The sequence below is a fragment of the Rhinoraja longicauda genome, chromosome 8 (assembly GCF_053455715.1).
Source record: "Rhinoraja longicauda isolate Sanriku21f chromosome 8, sRhiLon1.1, whole genome shotgun sequence".
Lineage (NCBI taxonomy): Eukaryota > Metazoa > Chordata > Chondrichthyes > Rajiformes > Arhynchobatidae > Rhinoraja > Rhinoraja longicauda.
The window spans coordinates 20,968,643-20,995,616 of record NC_135960.1 but is presented as its reverse complement, the minus strand read 5'-3'; the positions used below and the strand labels follow the sequence as shown (position 1 = coordinate 20,995,616).

At 38.5% G+C, this 26,974-nt stretch overlaps 1 protein-coding gene across 1 annotated transcript in view; it reads right to left on the bottom strand.

Moving 5' to 3' along the window:
• The window catches only part of LOC144595762 (low-density lipoprotein receptor-related protein 1-like), a 1,259,652-nt gene that overhangs the window by 361,398 nt on the left and 871,280 nt on the right, over nt 1-26,974 (bottom strand). Inside the window, exon 32 of the mRNA XM_078403382.1 lies at nt 23-172. Coding sequence (XP_078259508.1) covers nt 23-172 — 150 coding nt within the window. The remainder of the gene's footprint in view (nt 1-22; nt 173-26,974) is intronic.

Genomic DNA, 26,974 nt, shown 5'->3' with positions numbered 1-26,974 from the left:
ATCATAATGGTTTAATACTTACCCATAACTGCCAGTGCAGTGGCTTTGGTTAAGTGCTGTGCCATTATGCTGATCACTTCTAAATTAGAACCATCCAACTTGCATCTGTTTATGGTTCCGGTGCCAGAACTAATCCAGTATAGCTTGTTTGCAGTGTAATCAATTGAAAGACCTGTAGTAAGAGTTTCAACAAAAATAATGTAGGTAAAACTTCGTTAGAAGGCAGATAAATATTACTTTCAGTTTGATTTTTAACTAGACATTCAATATTTACTCTTAATGTTAGTGTTACCTTTGATTGATTCTTAACACTGCAATTATTTTAAATTACTTTATACTGCACCAAATAATTTCTCATATTTTCTTATTGCATAAACTAATTGGCCCATTGATTCAAAGCCAGCTCTCAGAATATTCCCATTAGTCCATTGTACTAATCCCCTGGAGATGAGGCAGATGGGAATTTGGGAGGCAAAACTGGGTCTCATGTTAAAGCAAGCTGTGGAAAATAAACTACTGTTGAACAGAGGAAACAGTGGCATTGCCAAGATAATTGTATTTGGGTTTTCGGTTGTAAACTGCATGATGAATTGGAAAATGCACACTTATCAAGCAGACAAGTGTACTTAAATACTTAATGAGACAGCAGTTGAGCTCCAAAATTCAGAGAGTTATTTACTGCAGCATTTGGATAGGAGCATGTTCAAAGTAATTATTTGATGAACAGAAATGGCAAGGAATGCCTGGAGTTGATAGATGAAAAAAAAATAATTATGCAAACTATAAATAATCAGCACAGATGTGACAGTTTAAACAATTCATTTGCAAAGTTCTACTGCCACGATTATGGCATCTTTGGCAATTGTATTCATGTTTACCAGAAGTCTTCATATTGCTATTTCTTGCTTTTTAAATCCTATTAACTGTCTGACATACGGAAATGTGTCATCCAAGTTAAACTATTAAGCATTCAACACAATTTGAGATTTTCTGTCTGCCAGACAGGGAGTGCACATGGAAAGAATAACCACTTATCCAACTTCAAAGAACATGGGGAGAGATGGAGAAGAGGTAATTTTAACATCCCCAAAAAAACCTCAGCATATAACTGGAATTGAACTGGTTAAAACTACCGTGTTTAGCAGTTGTGATTAAATGTTCTGGACCTTGCCCATGTTGAAGTACCTTACATTTGGGACTTTTGTAAGAAGAAGGAAATATGAAGTCAAATGGAAAGAACCACACAATTCCTCATATGGACACAAAGTGCTGGAGTAACTCAAAGGGACAGGCAGCATCTCTGGAGAGAAGGAATGGGTAATGTTTTGGGTCGAGACCCTTCGTTAATCCAGCATTTGCAGTTCCTTCTTACACAATTCCTCATGGCAGTTCTACCCTAACATAATTGAATGGGAAGGGGAAGTTGGAGAACGATCAGTCTATTGGGGAGGCAAGAGTTAAGAAGAATATACTGTGGAATTGACGGCACTCTGATGTGAGTCATAACTTTACTAATTCATAGAGCTGGATTAAATGACGAGGTGGTGTACTTCTGTTCTTATCTTTTATATTTTAGGATATTATGATATTTTCTGCTGAAATTAGTGCATCTAAAACAAAATGAGTTGGAGAATTAAGCAAAATGAGCATTTAGTGTAATTTTAGCTTCAACAATTTTTCTTTGGTAGTCTTAAAAATATTTAATTGTAAGGGTGGCTCCACTTTCAAATTTCCCAAAGCCCAAGCATGAATTAATTAAGAATCATTGTAAGTTTAAACTAGTTGACAGGCCTGTAAAGAGAGTTAAATAAAATCAACCAGTTTTTTTGGATACAAGGTTGCTTCAAGAACGTATGGCAAAAACTATAAAATCTGACTGGAAAATAACTTTATTTATTTAAAAAATCAATATAATTAATTTAAAATCATGCCATTCAGCAGTGGCAGGGTGGCACTGGGGAATCATGGTCATTTTATGTGGCAAACTATTTTTGATAGCTGTTTTAATTAAACTTCACTCACTTACTTTTTAAGTATATGAAAAAAATCTTTTGAAGTAAATTTATAAAGTTGAAATTTTGGGGAAAGGAGATACTTTCCAAAACGTGTCAGTTTGCCCCAGAAAATATAATTGCTCCAAGTTACAAACTCCACCTTATTGCACAAAGCGATCCTTGTAAATCACTGGCTTTGTCAGAAAATTTGTTCTTTTTAGTTTAATTTAGAAACAGGCCATTCAGCCCACCATCGATGATCCATTCACAATGATTCTATTTTATCCCACTTTCTCATCAACTCCCTACAATGAGAGGGAATTTAACAGAGGATAATTGACCTACAAACACCCGTCTCTTTGAGATGTAGGAGGAAACCAGAGCACTCGGAGGAAACCCACATGGTCACAGGAAGGACATGCAAGCTCCACGCAGACAGCACCTGTGATTAGGATCGAACTGGGGTCTGTGCTGCTGTGAGGCAGCAGCTCCACCAGCTGCACCACTATGCTGCCCCTGCACCACTGCAGCAGATTATCTTAAACACTCGACTAATTAGTAAATTGTCACAGCAATTATTAAGAGAAGGTCACTGACTTACATTTCAGAGTAATATGTAATAGTAAAACTGAGTGATGGAAACTGAATCTGTTAATGCTCATTTTACACCATCATGGCCGTCCAAGGTGGACAGCAAATGGTTGGCCATTAATCAACTGGCAAGGGTTTGAGCCCTCACCTGGAAAGTAGCGAATAGCAGGGAATTTTACACATCAATATAATTCTGTTTAGATATACATGAGCTGATGTCGTTAATCCTTCAATTTGTCCCACTTTATCTTTGTTACCTAATTCAACGGTGTTTTACTGTCATATGTACCGAAGCGGAACAATGACATTCTCACATGTAACAGCACAACAGGTTTGCAAGCACAGTATTCGATAGATCAACAGGCAAAAAAGTTTAATATAATTAAAAAACCCAAAATGCAAAATAAAACAAAAAGCTAAAAGTCCCAAGTGCAACCAAGTCAGTTCCTAGTTTGTAGTCTTCAAGAGCCTGATGGTTGTTGGGAAGAACCTGTTCCTGAACCTGGATGTTAGAGTTTTCACACTCCTATACCTTCATGATGGCCGGAGTGAAATAAGACCATGGTCAGGGGGGTGTTGATGATGCTGAGTGTCTTTTTGATGTTTCACCTCCTATAGACGGCCAGTATTCAAGTTGCTGAATAAAGATATGATGCAACCAGTCAATAAGTTCAAGCGAGTATTTGTTGACTTACTGAATCTCCTCAATCTTCTAAGGAAGTAGAGATGTTGATGGGCTTTCTTTATGATTACATCAATATGCTGGGTCCAGGACACTTCTTCAGAGAAATGTATACCCAGGAACTTGACGTTGTTGACTCTCCCCACCACCGACTCATTGATGAAGAGAGGTTTGTGGATCCGCAGCCATTTTCTGCGAAAGTCAACGATCAGCTCCTTGGTTTTACTAAAATTGAGAGTGAGGCTGTTGTTCTAGCACCATTCAATCAGGCAACTGATCTCCCTTCTGTACTCTCACTCATCATTATTCGTAATTTGTCCAAAAACGGTGGTGTCTTTGGCGAATTTAAAGATGGAGTTCGACCTGTGTCCAGTTACACAGGACACGGTTACGGCAGATGGAATAGAGTGCGGAGACATGGATTTTGGTAATAGGAATAAAGGCGTAGACTATTTTCTAAATGGAGAGAGAATCCAGAAATCAGAGGTGTAAAGGGATTTGGGAGTGGTGGTGCAGGATTCCCAAAAAGTTAATTTGCTAGTCAAACCAGTAGTAAGGAAGGCAAACACATTTATTTCATGAGGACTAGAATACAAAAACAGTTGATGTTGTGCTGAGGCTCTATAAGGAGCTGGTCAGGTCACATTTGGTATTGTGAGCAATTTTGGGCACCATATCTGAAGAAGAATTTGTTGGGTCTGGGGAGGGTCCAGAGGTGGTTTACAAGAACGATCCCAGGAATGAGTGGGTTAACATATGATGAGCGTTTGATAGCACTGGGCCTGTACTCGCTGGATTTAGAAGGAAGAGGGGGGACCACATTGAAACTTACCGAATAGTGAAAGACTTGCATAGAGAGGATGTGGAGAGAATGTTTCCACTAGTGGGAGAGTCTAGGACTAAAGGTCGTAGCCTCAGAATTAAAGGACATTCCTTTAGGATGGTGATGAGAAGGAATTTCTTTCATCAGAAGGTGGTGAATCCGTGGAATTCTTTGCCACAGAAGGCTGTGCAGGCCAAACCAATGTATATTTTTAAGGCAGAGATATATTCTTGATTAGTATGGGTGTCAATGGTTTGGGGGACAAGGCAGATGAATTAGGAGGGAAAGATAGATCATCAATGATTGAATAGCAGAGTAGATTTGATGGGCCCAATGGCCTAATTCTGTTCTTATCACTAATGACCTTATGATTTTATGAGGCTTTTTTTAGTCCGAAGAAGGGTCTTGATCTGAAATGTCACCCACTCCTTTACAGAGATGTTACCTGTCCCGCTGAGTTACTCCTGCATTTTGTGTCTACACAATCATGGGTATAAACGGATTAGAGCAGGGGACTGAGCACATGGTGCCCATGTGTTGATGGATAATGAGGAAATGTTGTTGCTGATTCATACCAACTGTTATGTTGATGAGGATGTTGAGGATCCAGTTCAAAGTGATTTGCAGAGACCCAGTTCACAGTTACTCGGTTGGTAACCACGTTTGGAGGAAATGATGGTGTTGAATGCAAGCTGTGGTCCCTGAACTACAGCCTGATGTGTGTGTTTTTATTGTCCAAGTTGTCCAGTGCAGTGTGGAGACACAGTGAGATCTCATCCCCCATTGATAAATTAGTGCTCCGGTCGGTGGTCATTGAGGCCACCTAATCTTTCTTGGGCACAAGTATTATTGATTCAAGCTTACATCACCAGAAGTATGATCTGGCATGAATCCTACAACGTGATTCACTTCCTGATATCCCATTACTTTTCCTCCCAGCTGCTAGGCACAGGTCAGAAGTTCAATGGAATATGCTCCACATGTCCAGAGGAGCACAATTTGAACATCATTCAAAAATCCACAATGATCCAGGTTAACTGTCACCCTATCTACCACCCTGAGTGTGCATGCCATCTGTTACTGATGCATACTGCATGCATTTTTCATTACCTAAACTCAGCCTCTCTATTACCAACATTCTTACAACCAACAAATTACATTTGAAGTATAATCCCCGCTGTAATACAAGATTATGTGGCTGTGCCAAATTGTCCACAGCAAATTCTCAAAACAAATTATGTAGGAAGGAAAACTGCAGATGCTGGTTTAAATCAAAGGTAGACACAAGATGTTGGAGTAACTTAACGGGTCAGGCAGCATCTCTGGAGAGAAGGAATGGGTGACATTTCGGGTTGAGACCCTTCTTCAGACTGATGCTGCCTGACCCACTGAGTTACTCCAGCATGTTGGGTCCACCCAAAACAAATTATTTCATTAGCAATAAAAGGCATTGAGATGTCCTGGTAATCTGAAAGGCGTCATGTAAATTGAGAGTTACAATAATTTCCACCTAAAAGTGGATATATAGCAATATTTTTAATGTGCCCTGCACAATCTATAACTTTACAAATCTCTGGTAATCGTCTAAAACAATCGTGTGTAAATCATGTATAGTTCAGAATATTATAGTGGGATAATTTATTTCACAGCTGCTGAGGATGCATTGAACAACCCCTATTGTTCTGCAAGATGATCGGGCCATTACAACACAGTCCACGACAATGTTGCAATAATTGAAATCACACTGAGTGAACTGCTATGTTTACAAATGGTACATTTCTGCTATTTTGAGAGTCATTTTGAAATAATATTAAGCATTTGTTATAACTAATTTAAATAAATAGCAAATAATCAGCACAGAAAAAATACCAAAGCAGTATTCCCATGAGTTAATTAATGTTGTCATTGCAAGAGAAGCACTGAAGCCACTGTTATTTTCTTCCTTCATGTTTGACATTACCACCCAGTCCACAACCAATGTGGCTGTTATTAAAAACACTATGTGAATGAGTTTGTTTACAAATTGCAAACGTGTATTATTTTGTTGGCCATGCCAAAAATAATGATAAACAAAGGTCATAAACTATTTTTGAATAAAATAGGATGTTTGTGCGGAAATAAATGATAGAATCACTACCAAATCCTCTTCTTTGCACTCAACAGCAAATCAAATCCATATGTTTTATTTATGAGGTCTTCAAAAAATAATGGAAATCTGGCTGTAGAGCTGCATTCTGCTTATCCTTGAACTAACATAGATTAACTTATTTCAAGTTCTCCATAGCCAATAAATCATGCATGTAAACAAAATGGAAGAGAAGCAGATCTCAATTTTCACCAGGTTTGCCTTGTGTTAATAGGGCAGCAATTTTCTCAAGATTGGTTTGGCAGCCTTAAGCTTTCTACAAATGCTCATGGTGTATCTGGCTCAATTTTGGAAAGTAGAAAGAAGTACGTTCATTTACGGACTATTATTTTATCCATTCCTTTGTAATTCCAAACTGATTTGTGGGTTGTGAACCAGTATAATCATTGTTCAAGGTTTAGGTGGTATTTATGCGATGCAAGTTCCAATAAACAGTTTGTTTTCAGAGCCAGTTTAAAAAAAAATGATATTCAGAGAGTAAGAAATATTGGGTAGATCAACAAGTATTACCCCACTGTTCCTCTCAAAGATAGCACCATGGGACAATGGGACCATTTATACCCCAGATAGAGTGGAAAGGATGTTTCCAGTAATGGGAGAATCTAAAACCAGAGGGCACAGTCTCAGTAAAAAAAAAACATACCTTTAGAATGGAAATGAGGAGGAATTTATTTAGCCAGAGGGTGGTGGAACTATGGAATTCATTTCCACAGATAGTAGTGGAGGCCAAGTCATTGGGCATTTTTAAAATGGAGATTGATAGGGTTTTGATTAGCAAGGGTGTCAAAGATCATGGGGAGAAGACAGGAGAATGGGGTTGAGAATGGAAAAATTATCAGCCATAATTGAATGGTGGAGTAGACTTGATTTCCAAATGGCCAAATTCTGTTCCTATGTCTTATGGTCTTATTTACAATCATTTGACAGAACAAATCAAGATTCATCTGAAAGGTGGCATCGTCACCAGTGCAACACTCCATCAGAAATCATATATATGGTGTGGGATATGCGCCCAGAACCTTCTGGCAGAGTTGAAAGGGCTGGCAAATTAATCAAAATAATGAAAGTCACTCCATTGTTGTACCAAGCAAAATCTTCTCAAATAAATAAGTTCCTGATTATCACAAACAAATCAAATATTACAGATAATGGGATTAAAGAAGCCCACTAGATGTGTGTGCTTTTGTTTGCGCCATTTCAGGGCCTGTCCCATTAAAGCGATTTTTTAGGCGACTGCCAGCGACTGTCAAAGTCGTAGCAGATCGCCAAAATTTTCTTTTACCCTACAACAATGACCATGACAATGCTGAGTCAGGTCGATACAAGTTACTTTTTTTGTGAAACTAGCACCTGGCTAAGGCATAACACCGTCTTCGGAAACATTGCGAAATTCCCACGCTTATCAATGCTTCTCCGGCGTCCTAATTTTTGCTGAAATCACTGACAAGTCTGTAATTACTTGAGAGTTTTGAAATATAACATCTTGCCCAGGTTACTTGAACACCAAGCTTCACAGTTACAAGGCATAAACTGGATTGACTTCCAGTTTACTAATAACAGTATTAAGAAATTTAATTTTAAACGTGGTTAAATGGATTTTTGTGCAGAGTGTGGGCATTCTTTGAAAATGTACGGGAGATGCATATCTGGTTTCTGGGTTGCATATCTGGGTTGGGAGCCTCCTTTAAAAGTAATCGCTGATGGCCATAAACATCGCAAAATTCCCACGCTTACCTGACTGTCAAACTGTCGCCTCCAACCTACCTGTCAAATGTCCTGACGGTAAATAAATTGGTTAAACACAAGTATTTTATAGTATCTTCAAATGACTTTACTTAATTTAATATTACGTGCTTCTAAATGCATCTGCGACAACCTAGCAAACCTGGGGACAGCATTCGACAGCGCCCGGAATAAGCAACGATACCTGGCGACAAGTCAGCTGTCGCCGAGAAATTTCTATCCGGAAAATTTCTCAGCGACGCGCCGAGATCCACTACGATTCTTTGAAGACTTCTCACGATCATGCCCGCGACATCCCGGTGAATGGTTGGCGACAGCCTAGTTGCCGGCAGTCACCTTAAAATCACCTAAGTGGGACAGGCCCTTTACTCTCAGAGATCAGGACAACCTCACCGCAACTTACTTTGCTGATATTTACCAAAAAAAACAAGCCTATTTGGGACTCAGCATCTCAGCTGCTGAATTTAACTGAAATCAAGAGACCTTTCACAGTTAATTGTCCAAAAGTAATTAAAATTATCCCTGAGCAATACAAATTATAATTTTAAGAAAAAGTGAATGATTAAAACAAAACCCTCAAGTTTCTTATATCTGATGTTTTTATATTCTTATGTTTTCAGGTTTTCCAATACAATAATGAATTCTATTGAATCTTTACAGAAACATGAAAAATAATCAAAACAATGCTATTTAAGACTAAGTTTAGACCACCAGCAATTTATCTCTGTTTAACAAGTTTTGCTCAAACAATGCAAGACTAAAATTCTCATTAAACTGATCTTAGTTGAAAGCTCTGCATTATTTTTGTTTTTTTCCAGTCCTATTATTTCCTTTACTGATCTGTCTATGAGAGTTGCTTTTGTGGATCTGAGTCTTGATAGGCATAAGTTGGAAACTAAATAGGTCAACATACAAAGATTTGCTATCCAGAGCATCTAAATTCTATGACTTTTGCACATTCAATGTTGTTAATATAACACTCGCTCTATTTACATTTTCAATGCTATTTTAATTTTATATTTTCAATGGCATTAAATTAATTTTCCCCTTATTTAGAACATATAAATTAACAGTTCAACCTTATATATCAGTAGACTGACTTTTGTTTGTACTGCTAGACTTATTAAACATTTCTAAGCTATCTAATAACATAAGGTTGAACCCTATTTTTACAAGTGACAAGGGACAAAATATATTTATTGAAATTATATTGATGCAAATTAACTTCTAGCAGTTGGTCATATCAGTCTTTTGATATTTCCATGAATAAAATGCATTGCAAACTTTTCAATGTACTATGATTGAATGCAGCTAAATAGTTTTGAAAGGCAGTTAGGTTATACAATCTATATCAGGTATATTGAGTGGCACGATCTTACTCAATTTTAAGATAATAGTTTAATTTTCCTTTATTGTTTCCGTTATGATCATACAACATTAATTCAGTGTAATCAAAGTTCAATTATAAAAGCAGTGCAAGTTCAGGTTATCTCAAGGTTAGAGATTAACAGACCAAAATGTCATCAGTCTAACACATACTAACTTCTAGATGATGTTTTCATGTAAAGAATGTATAGAAGCACATGGAGGAACACTTTTACCGTTTTTTCCTGCTTCAGGTTATATTTATTGGATGCCAATCAAAACAAAAAGAGTTCTCAATTACACCAGCAAATTAATTATAAATGAAATTGCAAACAAAATGAGAAAATGTCACCAAGTCCACATAATCCAAACATAATTGAAACAATATGCAGAGCTACCCATCCTTTCATCGTGAAATTTCCTGGCAAAGGCAAAAAGTAAATATTGTGTGATCACTCAAGGGAGAAAAATCAGAGAAATATCTTGTGGAGCTCCTCAGGCAGTCAAGCAAAGTACCATGAAACCACAATAGGGTATAACTTCATTTTATACAAAACAGACTAAGGGCAGTAAATGGAGACACATGTGACTGCAGATGCTGTCAGATGGAGCAAAAAAACAAACTGCTGTAAGAACTCAGCAGGTCAGGCAGCATCCATGGGGGCAGAGGAACAATTGACATTTTGGGAAGAGACCTTGCAACAGGACCCATCCAAATAGTGTCTTGACCTAAATTTAGATAATCCGTCAGTCTCCACAAATGTTGCCCAGTATGTTTGCATTGACTCTTCCCAATTTTGATTGATGCACCATAGAAAACATTCTATCAGTATGCATCATAACTATCACGATTTAGTTTGGTAACTGCACTGCAGAGAGTTGTGCATTCATCCCAGTCCATCACATAAACCAGCCCCATCCCCCTCCCATTGACTCCATTGACACTTCACTCTCCCTTTGGAAAGCAGCCAATGTAAGAAAGAGTGATGTATACTCAGGTCATTCCCTCTTTGCTCCACTCCCATCGGTCAAACGATATAGATTGAAAGCAGATACCAGCAGATTCAGAAATACTTGTTCCTCAACATTATAAGACTACTGAACCAACCTCTCATCAGCTGAGGGTGTAGATCCTATCTCCTGACCTACCTCATTGCAGCCCTTGCTTGGTTTTTATCTGCACTTTCTCTGTAGCTATTACATTGTTCTGTTGTAATACTATATTTTGCACTTTGGTAATTTTTCTCCTTACATTATCTGTTGTACTTGTATATGGCTTGCTTGTACTCATGCATGGTCTGATTTGACTAGATAGCATGCAAAACACTATCTCCACACACTTGGCAATAATAAATGAATATCAATACCTCCTCTAGTAGCAAGTTCCAGATATCAACCATTCCCCATGTAAAAATCTTTCCTCTAAAATCCCCTGTAAAATCTTTCTCTCATCTTAAAACAATGCTTTCTTGCTTTTAATGCCCAATACACTTGAGTCGGATAGCATTTGAAAGAGAAACTTTTTAGATTTGAAATAAATTACTTTTCATAAGAAGTGGGAACATTTAGAAAAAAGAACGAGGAAGGAGCAACAGTGGAGAAACAAAGGGCCAGGATAGTGTAAAGATGGAGATCGGGAAGATTGAAGGATATGATGGGTGGTGAAAAATCGGTGAATAATAAAGCTATGGCTGGGATAGGTGTATACAGGACAAGATGTATGAAATTTGAAATTACTAGATCATAAGAACATAATAAATAGCATTAGAGTCATTCAATTCTTCGGGCAGCTCTACCATTCAACAAGCTTATACCGGTCTTCTACCCCAACCACATATTTTAGTGCAATCTTCACATTCCTTGATTTTTCCAACGTTCAGAAATTGATCACTCTCTGACAAGTCTTCCCAATCCTTTACCTTTCCCTATGGAAGAGCCCCTTTTCCAGGTTCCTTTGTTTCACTTGGTCATCCACAGCAATAGCAGGTGCACATTTCACTGGACTGTCCTATACAACCATGGGGCTCTGCTCTTTTTTGCCTTCTTTCTTACTGTCATTAAGGTCCATGTCTCCTAATTTAGTATGTTGTATTTGGCTCTCAAAATGTAGTGCCCTCCATAAAAGAGAAACCAAATACAAATAAAAATGATGGAACTCCACTCTTTTGATGTAGAAACAAATAACTGCAGATGCTGGTTGACACACAAAAGGTCACAAAGTGCTGGAGGAACTCAACAGGCCAGGCAGCAAATCTGAAGAATAAGGGTGGGGGGGTAGTTTGCTTAGCACAACTGTTTTGCCTAAAGGGGTGACTTGAAGCCTGTCATTTTAATTCTACATCTCCTTTTCAAAGAGATCTCGTGTACAAGGAAATACAAATCTCCTTATATTTGGCCTCCTACAGTCTTCCAACGAAGCCCAATATAAGATCAAGCAATAGCACCTCGTCTTTAGACTCAATACAATGCAGCCACTGGAGTCAACATTGACTTTTAGATAATCAACTACTGCTGCCTTGTATGTAACATATTCAGCATTCATAATTTTTATTTTCTCCAGTTATGATAATTCTGGCAAAATGCTACCAGCATCCATCTATAAAATCTAGATGTCAGGAATGAAAGATATTAATAGCAAAGTTTACAGTGTAATGCACATTGTTTTCATGCATTCTTTATCAATTTAAGATAGGATGGCATCCCATTTACAGGAAGAGTTTTGATTAAAGCTATCAAGTCTCACTTGCTGAGGGACCATTCAAAAATTTATCATCCTACCTGACTCCACCAAAGACTTTCTCAATTAAACAACCTAAAGTAACTTAGTTTCCATATACCTTTCTGTAAATACATTGGAAAATTTGATTGCACTTTTGCCATTGCTTGAAAACATGTTGATCAGTGAATAAATCTTCATTAATACAAACTGTTTCAACTACTTCTCAATCAGATGACATATTCTGAATGCAAGTGAAATGAAAAAAGCTGTTCAGCCAATACGGTGCCCTAAGGTAGTCATTACTCACTGCTTGTCAGCAAAAACAATTGCAATACTGGATAATTTTGATAATATGAAGCTGCTGCATAAAACAGGTTTTTTTTTCAGTTGGCTGAACACTTGCATTCTAAAATAATGCAGTCTCAGCTATTTAAATAGTGGTTCAATTCCATCTGCAGTATATATACTTTTCATGTTTTTAAAAATTAGCTGTTTTTCATATGTAGAAAAATATACCACGAATATAATCAAAGACATGTCTGAAAAACAGAAATTGGTTCATGTAGTGGATCTCGAGTAATATTGTTCAGTATAAACAAAAGCAAAAGAGCAGATATTGAAAATGTGAAATAAGGTCACCTGGCATCTCTGAAAAGTGATGGAAGTGTTAACATTTCAAATAAAATGAATTCCATCTGATGAAAAGTCATCAATGTGGAATATTAACTCTTGGTTCCTCACAGACCAAATGAGCATTTCCAACATCTTTTATTGTTGTAATGTTGCTCATTATACATAACAGTCAAGGAGTCTGTTTTATTTAATTTATATACACACACACACTTATATCATTCATATATATATATATATATATATATATATATATATATATATATATATATATATATATATGTACAATGTATTAACTTGCAACTACATGACTTCAGGTATCTTAATAGTCCCAGAATATTAAAACAAGGATGAACTAGTTACAGTTTGAATCTCCATGCACTGACAATTGGCTTCTCTATTTCACAACTGAATTAATCTTTACTACTGCAGATAGATTGAATTTCTTAATTTTTGGGGGGGATTGCTAATTGTTTTGTTGAGCCATGTAGTGGATCTTAATTTCAGTAATGAGGAACCATGTCCCAGTATAATTTCTTTGCAGATGTACATTTGGGTCAAGCATTTTTGAGAACTAAATTATCACCAACTCAGTTTGTTGATATTAGCTTGAAACTTTACATCCAATCTCTCATTACACACTTCAGATGATTATTGTTAGATTATTGTGAAGATTTATGAACCTAAATATAAATTTAGGATCAAAATCCATAATACTGCAATCTTAATTCAAACCTCATGAAATTATTTAATTTTCATTTGGACTCATCATTATTTTGTTTTGAAATTGAACACATTAGCACAGAAACTGCTTGATCCCTCGTGAGAATATTCATGATAATCCTGCTAAGTGATGGGCAGGGGAAGAAAAGTGCAGACACAAAGTCTGCAATGTATTAAAGCGGCACGATGGCACAGCGGTAGAGTTGCTGCCTTACAGCGCTAGAGATCCTTGTTCGATCCTGACAACGGATGCTTTTCTGTACGGAGTTTGTATGTTCTCCCTGTGACCTGTGTGGGTTTTCTCCGAGATCTTCATTTTTTTCCCTACACTCCAGAGATGTACAGACTTGTAGGTTAATTGGCTTGATGGAAATGTAAATTGTCCCTAGTTTGTGCAGGATGGTGTTAATGTGCAGGGATCATTGGTCGATGTGGACTCGGTGAGCTGAAGCACCTGTTTCCGCATTGTTTCTCTAAACTAAACTAAGCAAAGTGCTGGAGTAACAGGTCAGGCAGCATCTCTGGAGAGAAGGGATGGGTGACATTTTGGGTTGAGATGCTTTGAGAAGAGTCTCAACACAAAACTTCACCGATCCATGTTCTCCAGAGATGCTGCCTAATCTGTTGAGTTACTCTGGCACGTTGTGCCCTTTTTTGTGTCAACCAGCATCTGCAGGTCTTTGTTTCTACAAGAAAAGAGCGAGTGACCATCATTTTTATTTGCCCCTTCTGAAGTCCACAGGAAATCTTGAATAAAGATCCCTTTTAATGCACAGTTTGTAATGCAGCCTCACCACCTGCACTTTCTGCCAAGATATTTAATTGTCAATAACTTTAGAAATTAATGCTGCTTACAATCATCTACATTCTATGCAGGAAGGCTTTACTTTGTGGCTGGGCCTTTTGGAATGTCCAGTATGCCCTAAGCCATTCAGCATCACGGGGAATGGTAAGTACCAGATGCATGAATATGCCAGTTACATGAGAAATATATATATATATATATATATTGATCATCATGCACTAAGATTTGTTGCCTTGTGCTTTAATTAAATTGGCAAATCATATTCTATCCTTTAGAGTTCATTGAAAATTCATTGCGCTTTGCCCTTTTGTGATTTAGTGACATACTAGTTGAATTCTTTCATAAGAACATTGTAATCTTCACATTTTACCAGTCTTTTACATATTTCAATTCTCTGGTTTAATGTTAGAACCAGAACATTTCTGCTTTGTACCTTTGCTGGGAGTATTCATATCCAATATAGAGGACAAATGGGAAGAATGCATTGCAATTTGTCAAACACATCTGCAACCACCCACCACTTTGTAAATGCACTTGAGGGACTGAAGGCAAGCTGCTATGGTGCAAGATGAAGGGAAACAGCGCATGCACAAACTCCCACTGCGACCTGACAGGACAAATTCAGATTTATGTTTTTGGATTTTGTTTGAAACATCTTTATATGTTCTGAGAAATTTGGGATGTTTGCATGAGAATTTCACACGCATAAGTAGTGGATAAATGAGAGTGTACTGTAATAAAGTGAAAAACCCTTCTGAGTTATGGCAAAACCAGCGATAGCTTTGTTGTCAAGACTGCAGATTTTTATTGTTTCTGAATTGCCTTAATGTTCTGAAGCTTTGCAAACCTATCAAAATCAAATGTAAAATATATAAATCTTTCATGGAATTAGACTTAAATTCAAAGTTTAAAGATCTTTTGAAACATTTACATCATCTAAAATTGCAAATAATAACATTTCATTCTTATTTGTCTGTTCGAAAGATGTCAGCGTTACTGACTGAATCTGAAAATTATTTCCCATTCAAAATTATGGTTCAATGGAATATATTGCCAGATTATTTTGGACTGTATGACCCTCTCTGACACTACAAGTGACTGGGCCTTGGGTGGCAGATCATGAGGAATCATGGTTGAAACTGCCTGAACAGATTAAAAAAACAATTACTTTGGAAACATCTTAAAGGACTGGAAATTAATAAAAAGCATTAGGTAAATTAAAGAAAAATAAATAAACTGTTCATCTCTGCTTATTTACTCAGTTGAGGTCAGCTATCATGTTCAGAAGTTCCTGGAGCAGAATAAGGCCATTTGGCACATCAAAAGCCTACTCCACCATTCAATCATGGCTGATCTACCTTTCCCTCTCAAACCCATTCCCCGACCTTTGCCCCATAACTCCTGACATCTTTACTACTCAATCTTCGCCTTAAAAATATCCATTGACTTGGCCTCCAGAGCCGTCTGTGACAATGAATTCCACAGTCACCACACTCTGACTAAAGAAATTCCTTCTCATCACCTTTCTAAAGGTACATCCTTTTATTCTGAGGCTATGGCCCTGGGTCCTTTACCCTCCCACGAGTGGAAATATCCTCTCCACATTCACTCTAACAAGGCCTTTCACTATTCAGTAAGGTTCAATGAGGTCCTCCCTCATCCTTCTAAAGGATCAATTCAATTCACTTGCGCAAAACTGTGAGATCAGATGTGATGTGCCTCAGGCCTTTCTCCTCAGGATGGTCATGCTTTACACCAGACTTAACACTGTCCAGCAACAGAGTGGATGGCCTCCAGTTTCAATTGATCTCTGCATTGCACTCTGCAGGTGTGGAATTGTCCCCTGAGGAGGATGCCGTTGACTTTTGTTACTGCAAATGGTTAGTATGTTTTGGCCTATCAAACACAGATACAATGCCATTTTCTAAAGAAAGCATTTAAGTATGAACAGAAAATTGACCTGAGAATATAAAACAAATAATGACCAGCATTTAGTTCACCCAAGACTGTTCATACTTAGCACAAGATAATTGTCAGGATATGACAATTATTTATCTTTTGCTGCCTGCAAGGAAGGTTCATGATGAAAGGTCATTGATCAAAATCTTAACTCAGTTTTGGATCTGCAGAATATTTCTGCAAATTTCTGTTTGTATTTCAGATTTCCCAGGTCCAATTATTTGCTTTTGCCTGGTGATTTTAAATGAGCTGCAAGAGAAGCTAAGACAAGATACTCCACCATAGATAGGTATACCTCTGCAATTAGAGATAAAGCTATGACCGGTAGCAAACTGGCAAGGAGTACTCCACTGGGAAGTGTTTGTCTAACCTTTGTAAAAATCTGTAAAGAAAGCTGTTTAAATGAACTCAACTGACAATTTGTTTGCTTGAACTTTTTTTGGAACTCATTCAAAACTGCTGTGTTGTTTGATCGGAAGTTAACAACTGCATGCATGTCTTGTGGCTGTAAATGGTTTTTTTTAATGAATCTGTTGGGTAATTTAGTCTGTTGAAAAAACAGTCAATGTGACTAAAATTAATTGGCTTCTAAGGTGACAGGGGCTTGTGATACAAACCCAGCGAGTAAATATTTAGAGGACTTAATGTTGAGATGTTAGAACATATGGGGACAAAAGGGATTTCAATGCCTATGTACATAAATCAGTAACAGCAAAACAAAATCAAAAAGGTGAACCGAGGCCATTTCCTCCATTGCTGATAAACCTGTCAAGAGTTTGGGGAAGCTTTTTGACGCAACTCTGAGAGACTCTGCCACCATTCAAAAGTCCATCAGTTTCGAACATGATTAACCTTGGAAGGGACATCAAGGTGGTTTTGTGAAACAGTTGATGACACTTTTGTTTCCAAATACGCAGGACAAGATGTTAGAAATCCAAAGTGCCAAATGTCAACTTGCTCCCGGTGGTGATGGGAGGCTTATGCACTCACCTATGCTCCTCCGATGTTGAGAAAGGCTAGGCAGACACGTCATTGGGGTTATCAAGTGGGCACCTACTTTCATCGACATTTCGCTGATTGGACCCACGACGTCTCCAGTAGGCTCAGCAGTGCATTCTGGCGTCCCAGAACCAACCCCCTCTGCATCTGCCTAGCCGGCTTATTTGGGAGACCAAATAAACCTGATACATTCCTTTAAATTTGGAGATACCGTAGGTAATCTAGGATTAATGTTACAGAAGTCATAGATTTATACAGTATGAAAACAGGCCATTCACCCCAACCCTTTCACATCAACCCATGGGCTTACAAATATTAGGTTGTTAAACTAACCTGCAAAACCCCAATCCTACATCGACAATGGAGTACTATGGTTCACCTCTTGATCTATCATGGATTTGTTTCATTTTCTAATTATATTTTTACACTAATGTCTTGTTTCTTTTTGCACAGTCTTCTTTCCTTTAGAAATTGTATGGGCAATTTGTGTATAATTTATATATAATTTTTTGTTTGGCTTTGTGCCTATGATGCCGCTGCAAGCAAGATTTCCATTGTACCTGTACCTCACTGTACTTGTGCATATAACAATCAACTTGGCTTACACGAATCATAGTTTCCAGGCATGGTCCACAGCCTTCTACGCCTTAGCGACTCAAGTACTTATCTAAATGCTCCTTAAATGCTGCCAGTGACCCACTTTAAACACGCTTTAAGGGGGAAGGTGACTGACAAATTCCACTTCTTATTATCCGGAACTGCCTTTCCCTCCATCACTGAGAAATCTGTCAAGAGTTTGGGGAAGCTTTTTGGCGCAACTCTGAGAGACTCTGCCGCCATTCAAAAGTCCATCGAAGACCTTGAAGCCTGGCTCACCAAAGCCGACAAGTCAGGCCTACCTGGCAGATTCAAGGCCTGGATCTATCAGCATTTCCATCCTGTCCCGTGTCCTGTAGCCTCTCCTGGTTTACGCTGTTCAATTGACCACAGTTGAGTTCCTCGAAAGGAAGATCAGTAGCTTTCTTCGCAAGTGGCTTGGCCTTCCCCGCAGCCTCAACAGTGCAGCACTGTACGGGACCAGTAACATTTTGCAGCTCCCATTCAGTGGTCTCACTGAAGAGTTTATGGTGGCGCGGACAAGAGAAGCCCTACAGTACAGGGACTCCAGGTACCAAAAGGTGTCATCGGCTGGCATCGAGGTGAGAACAGGGAGGAAATGGAGGGCAAAGAAAGCAGTGGAGGTGGCAGAGTCACGCCTAAGGCAAAAGGCATTGGTGGAAATCATAGCAACTGGCAGAGCGCGCAGGGAGCATGGACAAGGTGGGAGAGCATATTGCAGCGCAGGATTACCTGATCAAACATCATGCAGGCAGATTTCCAGCGCGTCCGGTTCCTTGTCCAAGCTGTCTACGATGCCCTACCAAGCCCAGCAAACCTCCACATCTGGGGCAAGAGCGTGACACCTTCCTGCCCACTTTGCACTGGAAGGGGATCATTAGAACATCTCCTCAGCAGCTGCCCAAAGTCCCTTGGTGAAGGTCACTATCAGTGGTGCCATGACCAGGTGCTCAAGGTGGTTGCTGAGACCATAGCCACTGCCATCAATAACAGCAAAAACCACCATGCCCCGAAGAAATCAATCACTTTTGTCAAAGCTGGAGAGAAGCCTCGCCCACAACAAAAACAAGGGCGGGCCTCCTCAACACGGCCACTGACTGGCAGCTGCACGTCGATCTGGGCAAACAGCTGAAATTTCCGCAGCACATCACAGCAACATCACTACGGCCAGACATGATCATCACCTCAGAAGTGACAAAACAGCTGATTATTTTGGAGCTGACAGTGCCCTGGGAAGAGCGTATGGAAGAAGCAAATGAGAGGAAATGCGCAAAGTACCAGGAGCTGGTGGAGATGTGCCGGCACAGAGGCTGGAAGACACGCTATGAACCCATAGAGGTGGGCTGCAGAGGCTTTGCAGGATGCTCACTCTGCAAAGTCCTCAATCAGTTGGGCATTACGGGGCTGGCAAAGAAAAGGGCCATTCAATCCGCAAGCGAAGCCGCAGAGAAAGCCACCAGATGGCTTTGGATTAAGAGGGCTGATCCGTGGGCAGTTGCTGCTGGGACGCAAGTCGGGGCCTGATCAACCCCGGCTGAGTCGCCTGGGCGAGGGTGTCTGATGTTGTGAGACTCGAAACACCCAATGGCCCCAGGTCACATCACTGAGGATGTGTCCCAGTGCATCCCGAAGATGTATCTTGCACACAAGTGCATATAACAATCAACTTGGCTAATACGAATCATAGTTTCCAGGCATGGTCCACAGCCTTCTACGCCTTAGCGACTCAAGTACTTATCTAAATGTCCTTAAATGCTGCCAGTGACCCAACATTAAACACGCTTTTAAACCGTTTATTCCAGGGTGAAGGAGGTCACCCTCAAATCACCTCTAAATCTCACCCACTTAGGCAAATCCATTTTATCTTGTTTTATCTTTCTCTGATGTGGAGAACATTATCTTGCAGTCTATCCTATCTTTCCACTTTATAATGTTATGTCCCTCAATCGCTTCCACACATACCATCCTCTGTGCTAGGGAGAACAGCCATAGTTTCTCCAGTCTCTTCATAATTTAATTGCTTCATCCCAAGCAACATCAATGTGAATTTACGTTCACAAATTATAGGAGTAAAATTAGGCCATTTGGCCCATCGAGGCTACTCCACCATTCAATCATGGCTGATCTCTAGGTCCTAATTTTCCTGCCTTCTCTCCATAACCCTTGACACCCGTTCTCATCAAGAATTTGTCTATCACTGCCTTAAAAATATCCACTGACTTGGCCTCCACAGCCCACTGTGGCAATGTTCCACAGGTGAACTACCCTCTGACTAAAGAAGTTCCTCCTCACCTTCTTTCTAAAAGAGCGCCCTTTAATTCTGAGCCTATGACCTCTAGTCCGAGATTCTCCCACCAGTGGAAACATTCTTTCCACATCCACTCTATCTACGCCTTTCATTATTCTGTAAGTTTCAATGAGGTCCACCCTCAACCTTCTAAACTCCAGCGGGTATAAGGCCCAATGCTGTCAAATGCTCGTCATATGCTAACTCACTCATCCTGGAATTCTCCTCTGTGCCTTCTCCAGCACTACAACAGTGTTCCTGTAGACATTGACCAGAACTGCTGCAGTACTTACGTTGAGGTCGCCCAAGGTTTTATAATATTGGCCCATAACCTCCTTACTTATGTATACAATGACCTGATTAATAAAGGCCTTTATCTGATTGCCTTCCTAACCATGTTATCTACCTGTGTTGCTACTTTTAAGGATCCATGCGCAGACCAAGTTCCCTATGATGCTCAGCAGTTCAATACCTTAATAATAATATTCCAGTACTCAATACTTTAAAAATAACTAAATGATTAATTCGGTAGATACAAGACAATATACATCAGTCTGATGTATATCATCAGTCTGAAGAAGGGTCTCGACCCGAAACGTCACCCATTCCTTCTCTCCTGAGATGCTGCCTGACCTGCTGAGTTACTCCAGCATTTTGTGAATAAATGAGACAATATACAAACTCATTTAAGGGAATTCAGACAAGAAGACATCAAATTGATATTAAAAATATGTTTAGTGGCAACTTTGATTCTTATCATTGAGTCGTCTCCTTTAGTCACCACTTCACGAAAGGAGTTGAGTGATCATTCTTGATGCAAACAACAGAGAGATCCTCACGATGTTTCAGTTTAATTAGTCGTTTATTGAAGTAACATTCCAAACAGATAGTATTTCTCCTGTCATAGACTTGGTAAGAATTGTATCTAGCCAAGCTCCCCTCATGTGTCAAGCGCTATGCCAGTGCATTCCCAATAATACTCCTAATTCTGGGTCCACCTAGTCCATATATGCACATATGCCCATATATGTATTCATCTCACGACAACCCCCGTGTCCAAAAATAATACCGCAGGATACAAAATAATATAATATGCTAAGGCAGCTAGTAAACACAAATGGCTCCTACTGTATGCCTTCTACAACTAATATCAGGGAGTGCTATTTCCTCACATTTCTGGAAATCACCCCCTAACTGCTTATCGATATGGAGTAAATTGAGATCTAAATGATAGAATTTTCTTAAGTCAGAATATTACTTAAAATAAATTAAAGTGGGTAAAATAGAATTTAAAATCACAATTCAACTGAATTGTGTTAATGGTGTTAAATGACTAAATGGCCTATTCTGGTTATTTTGCAGTCCAACTGATATCTGAGTTAATGGTTTGTGGGTCAGGACCCACCTAACTGCAGTACTATTGCCATACATGGTCAGATATGACTTTGCCAATATGAAATATTGTAATGATGTATTGATGTATTGATGTAAAATGCCCATTAACACTATTTGAAGAGCAAGAGACGTGTCACAGTATTTTTCCCAACACCTATGACTCAACACCACGAAAAACAAATACATTAATTGTTTTGGGGCCTTGGTAGATGCTCATTTATATTTATAGCTTCTGCATAACAGTAATATCGATATTTCAAATTAAGTTGCAATGTTTAGTTAAATACAATTTAGACACCCTGTAGGTTTGAAAAGTAATTCTATCATATTTTTTCACATAAAGATAGTTAAGGCATTATGTTATGACTGTAAAGTCCAACTTGTTTAATTTACACAGAAGGTAACTTTTTTTTACCATGTCAAGGCATTTTCCTGTAAGACCTATTCTTTTGTGGCACAAATAACTTTACAATGAGTATTTAACTACAAACGTTTATAATTAATATAAGCTCCTGTCTGATTTGCAGCACCTAATACTCCTAAAGATGTTGCACTTTTGTTGAAGATTTAAAGGAGGGAAAAGATGACCAGATGGAGGTGACCTACTGGGAGATGGCTTATCGTTTCCCTTTCTTAAACTTGCAGAAGCTTCAGAATAAGAAATATATATATTTTTTAAATCTTATTTCTCCATCCCTGTCCTGCTCTGATCGCATACATTGTTCCAATAATGCTCAACGTAAGCTCAAAGGAGAGCATCTTAATTTTTTAACTAGACACATTACAGCCTTCTGAACTCAATGCTAAATTCAATAATGAGCATGTCTTGCAACTTCAGTCATTTTAGTTCATTTTGCTGGCATCCAGAGTGCTCCTCTTTGTTAATTCCAAATAATGTTTTTTGATTCCCCAAGATTCAACTTTGTTTCATCTTCCATTACCACGTTACCTTTTGTCTCACCTATCTTGTCCTGCCTTCCATCCTTTCACAGACTTGACGCTTTGTTCTTTCCTTCCCTCTCACCTTCCCAGCATCTAGGGACGTGCTTCAGTCTAATCTTTTTCCATTTCCCTCTCCACTGATATTGCTTGATCTGCTGAGAATTTCCAGCATTTTCTGTTTATATTTATTATATTACAATGGTCTGTCCCAAAACTGCTGTTATGGGAATGAATTACACAAGCGTGTAATAGACTTGTTAATGCAGAAGGTGCAGTTTTTATGTTAATTAAAATTACATGGCAATTGAAAAGAGAACCTAAACTCCATCAACGCCCCCCCCCCCCCCCCCCACACTCCTGTGTTAAACAAAAACAGATGAAAAATTATCCAACAGTGATGAAAGTCAGAGATTTATTTTAGCATTTATAACAATTGAAGTGTACATGCTATAAACAGAGGAATATGCTATGAGGAATTAAAATCATTTGTTTGTTTGATTGCCAGAAATAGTTGAAAGACTAGACGTTTGTTAGCACTATTTTTCTTTTTCTATATCAAAGGCGTATTAATGAGTACTAACATAAGTCAAAGCTAGGCCTGTCATTTAGTGGATTTGTGGACAATGTTTTTGTTTCAGGCCTTTTTGGGCCCACTTCCTTGACTTTTTGCCAGTATATCATCACCTATATTGGTGTTATTTCCTGCAGTTACATTGAATTCATACATGTCTTATTTTTTCAGCCAATTTCCATCCTATTCTTACCATCTCGGACTCTGCCATTCCCTTGCCTGGAACTTTCTATCTCAGGGGACAGGTTAGCAACAAATTTCCATTACACCTTCCCACAGTTATCTCAATTGTGCTTCCTTTCACTCTTCTGTAAGAACATACCATTCTTCTAGCTCCCCTGTCATGATCCATGCTCCAGTGGCAAGACTTTGCTGAGGTACTTTCTCCTTCCCGAACTGTGACTACTGCCAAAGGCCGAATATCTGACAAAGGCCTTGACAAAGTTTCTTCTATTTCTGACATCTCTGCTCTCACACCCTCTGATCCTGGATTGAGCAAAGATAGAATTCCCCCAGATCCGCCTTTCAGCACATCAGCAGCATCCGCTAAGACAAGTCAAGTCAAGTCAAGTCAATTTTATTTGTATAGCACATTTATAGACAAGGAATTAGATGAAAGTTATAGTGATATAATAAGTCAAAATGAAATTAGATTGTGATTTACATGATTGGCTACAAACGGCAATTGGATGAGTAATTTCATGGCCGTTCCATTTGCCAGACTTTCTGTCAATTTTCAGACTTAGTGTCAAAGTGCATGTTAACTGCACTATTCAAACGCACGTGCAGAAATTCTAAGTTTTGGTTCTTTTTCACCAACGTATAAAAGTAGTTTTCTCCCCATTTGTTTTGCAATATATTGTGTAGCTGATGGTTGGAGAACTACTGAGCCACTTTTGCATGAATTCAGCATGAAATTATTTTTTTTAAACAAATTAATGCACAGCTATTTACTACTTATCCACATCAGTGAGAAATAAACCAGTCTACCATTAAAATTCCCTGTAGAGCAATTCAAATTTTCATTTTAAATTGGTACCATCTGTCCAGTGTAGTAAGCTTCTAAATATAGAAGCATGCAAAATTAAAAAATGTTGAACTAGCACTGATTAAAGGAAAGCTACAGTAAAATAATGTTTGTCTGTGACAACTTTTTAATAAATTAGTTGATACGAGTAAAGATGCCAAGTTGCTTTAAAGAGAAACCCAAACTAGGCTCATGAAAAATCTGGCCAGAACCTTTTTTGTCCATGGTAGAAATGTCAAAGATTGAGAGGGGCAAAGTTTAAAGGAGATGTACAGGGTTAGTTTTTTATTTACACAGAGAAGGTGGATGCCTGGAACATGCTGCCAGGGTGGTGATGGAAGCAGATACCGTACAAGAGGAGATTCATTTAATATGGCTTCGTATTCAGCATGGGCAGTTTGGGCCAAAGGGTCTGTTCCTGTGCTGTACAGTTCAATGATTTATGATAGGAAATCTTTTGTAAGCCACAAACCTGCAATAATGCGAGAATGTCAGAGATACCCTGCAGCTTTGGAAGCAGATACGAAAAATAATACAAATCTCTTCGACCTTAGACAAATTTTGCTAAACATGTGATATTTGCAAATTGAAGTCCAATTCTCAAATTTGATTCCGTTAACTTCAATGGAATTGATTTTCGTAAGTGGGGTTCGATGTGCAGCTGTGCAATATTATTGTACTGCCAACTTTTCAGGTGATAACCTATCATTGGAATAAGGATAAGTTGGATGCTTAACAATTGTTTGTTTAAATTTCCCATTTTTCCCTTTTGCAGCAATTTCTTTCTTTTAGTTAACACTCTCCTTGCCACCACATGTTGAATGTCATTTTTCTTTAGTCACTTTTTTGCTTTCTCTGCCACTGTGCTTGGTTAAATGCTCATCACTTTTTTTTACTGTTCAAATTTAAAAAAACATCGAGATCAAATGCCTCTCAAACTTGCTGTCTATGTCCATGACTTTTTAACATTTATTAACTGATAGACATGTTGAGCCAAAGGGCCTATTTCCATGCTGTGTAACACTATGATACCATGATTATATGAAAGAAAGTTCCCATGGCAGGAGGTTTTCTAAATTGACAAAATAAAAAAATAAGAGCTTTGATAAGAAATTTACACTGCCTCAAAAAAGATTGGAAATACAGTATAAAATGCTAGAAACACATGGTGGTCAACCAGCATCTGTAGAAATTCAAACAAAGTTAATATTTAATTGAGGACCTAATCTCCACTTCTCCCAAAACAGATTAAACATATTGACCTGTGCCATCACATGCAACAGTGTGAAGGTATTCTCTATCAGAGCAATGGGATTAAAATAAACATTAGTTTTTGGAATCTAACCTTTCCTAAGCATGAGGCCAGGAAATCTGTTTGTTTGAATGAGATTAAATTGCAAATCATTGAATGTATTTCTAAATTGAATCACTTTCAATGATACCTTTCCTCCACTAATTCTGCTGAATCTATTATTAAATTAACAATTGACAAGTCTGTGTGAATACGATTAAATAAGATGGCATTATATTGGCCTTCTATTCACCCACTTTTTAGTATTGGTTTATGCATTGCAGTGGCTTCGAGTGATCACAATTTTTACATAAAATGATTGTACTTCCTTAGAAGGCCCAGGAAGTTTGGTGTGTCCTAACAACCTTCACCAATTTCTACAGATGCACTGTAGAAAGCATTTTTTTCAGGATTCATCACAACATGGCTTGGGAACAGCCCAATCCAAGACCGCAAGAGATTGCAAAAAGTTGTGCATATAGCCCTGAACATCATGCAAACCAACCTCCCTTCCATTGACACTGCCTCGGCAAGGCCACCAGCATAATCAAGGAACAGTCTCACCCTGGTCACTTCCTCTTCTTCCCTCTTTCATCAGGTAAGAGGTAAAGAAGTTTAAAAACGCATACCTCCAGATTCAGAGACTGTCTTTCCTAGCTGTTATTAGCTAACTTAACCATGCTCTCACAATCTAGAGAGCAGTCCCGAACAGTTATCAACCTGGAGACCTTCTAATGATCACTAATCAGACTTTACCTTGCACTAAACGTTTTACCATTTATCCTGTATCTGTACACTGTGGACAGCTTGATTGTAGTCATATTTAGTCTTTTCACTGACTGGGTAGCACACAACAAAAAAAGCTTTTCACTGTACCTCGGTACACATGAGAATAATAAACTAAACTATTATATACACAAAAGAATAGATTAAAAATATTATAGTGCAAAAGCAAGCCTTTACTCAATGAATTGTTTCCGTACAGTGGGTTTTTGAGAATGGAATTAACTCGAAGGTGAGAAAAAAAATTATTTGTCTCGCAGAAAAAAAATCCTGGCATATATACTCGACAAACTAAAGGCTCTGAGGTGTATGGTGTATAGCCGCACATTACAATGATCGTTGGAGTTGTAACTTCAGTCCTTGATTGAGAGCTCTCTCCCCTTGCAGCACGTGAAGTAAAGTTGTTATCAGACAACTGAATCATCCTACCACAACCAGTAAGCAGTGAACTACTACCTACCTCATTGATGACCTTCTGACTATCCTTGATAAGATTTGCTGGCTTTAGTTTGCACTAAACGTTATTCCCTTATCATGTATCGAAACACTGTAAATGGCTCGATGGTAATCATGTTTTGTCTTTCTGCTGACTGGTTAGCACGCAACAAAAGGTTTTCACTGTACCTAGTTTATCTTAGTTTATTGTCACTGTACACGTGACAATAAACAAAACTAAACTAAAGCATGCTGTTGTTGGGTAACACAACAAGTGTTTGAATCTTACTTCTGGTTTAGATTTAGGCAATGGGAAGACAGTAGGAATGTAATATTAAAGTGGAAAATCTGCCATGACCAAATTGAATTAAAGGACCAAAAAGCCTAATTTAGTTTATTTTCCTTAAGTTTCATTGCTAAGTTTGGCAATGTACCTTGCCAAAACT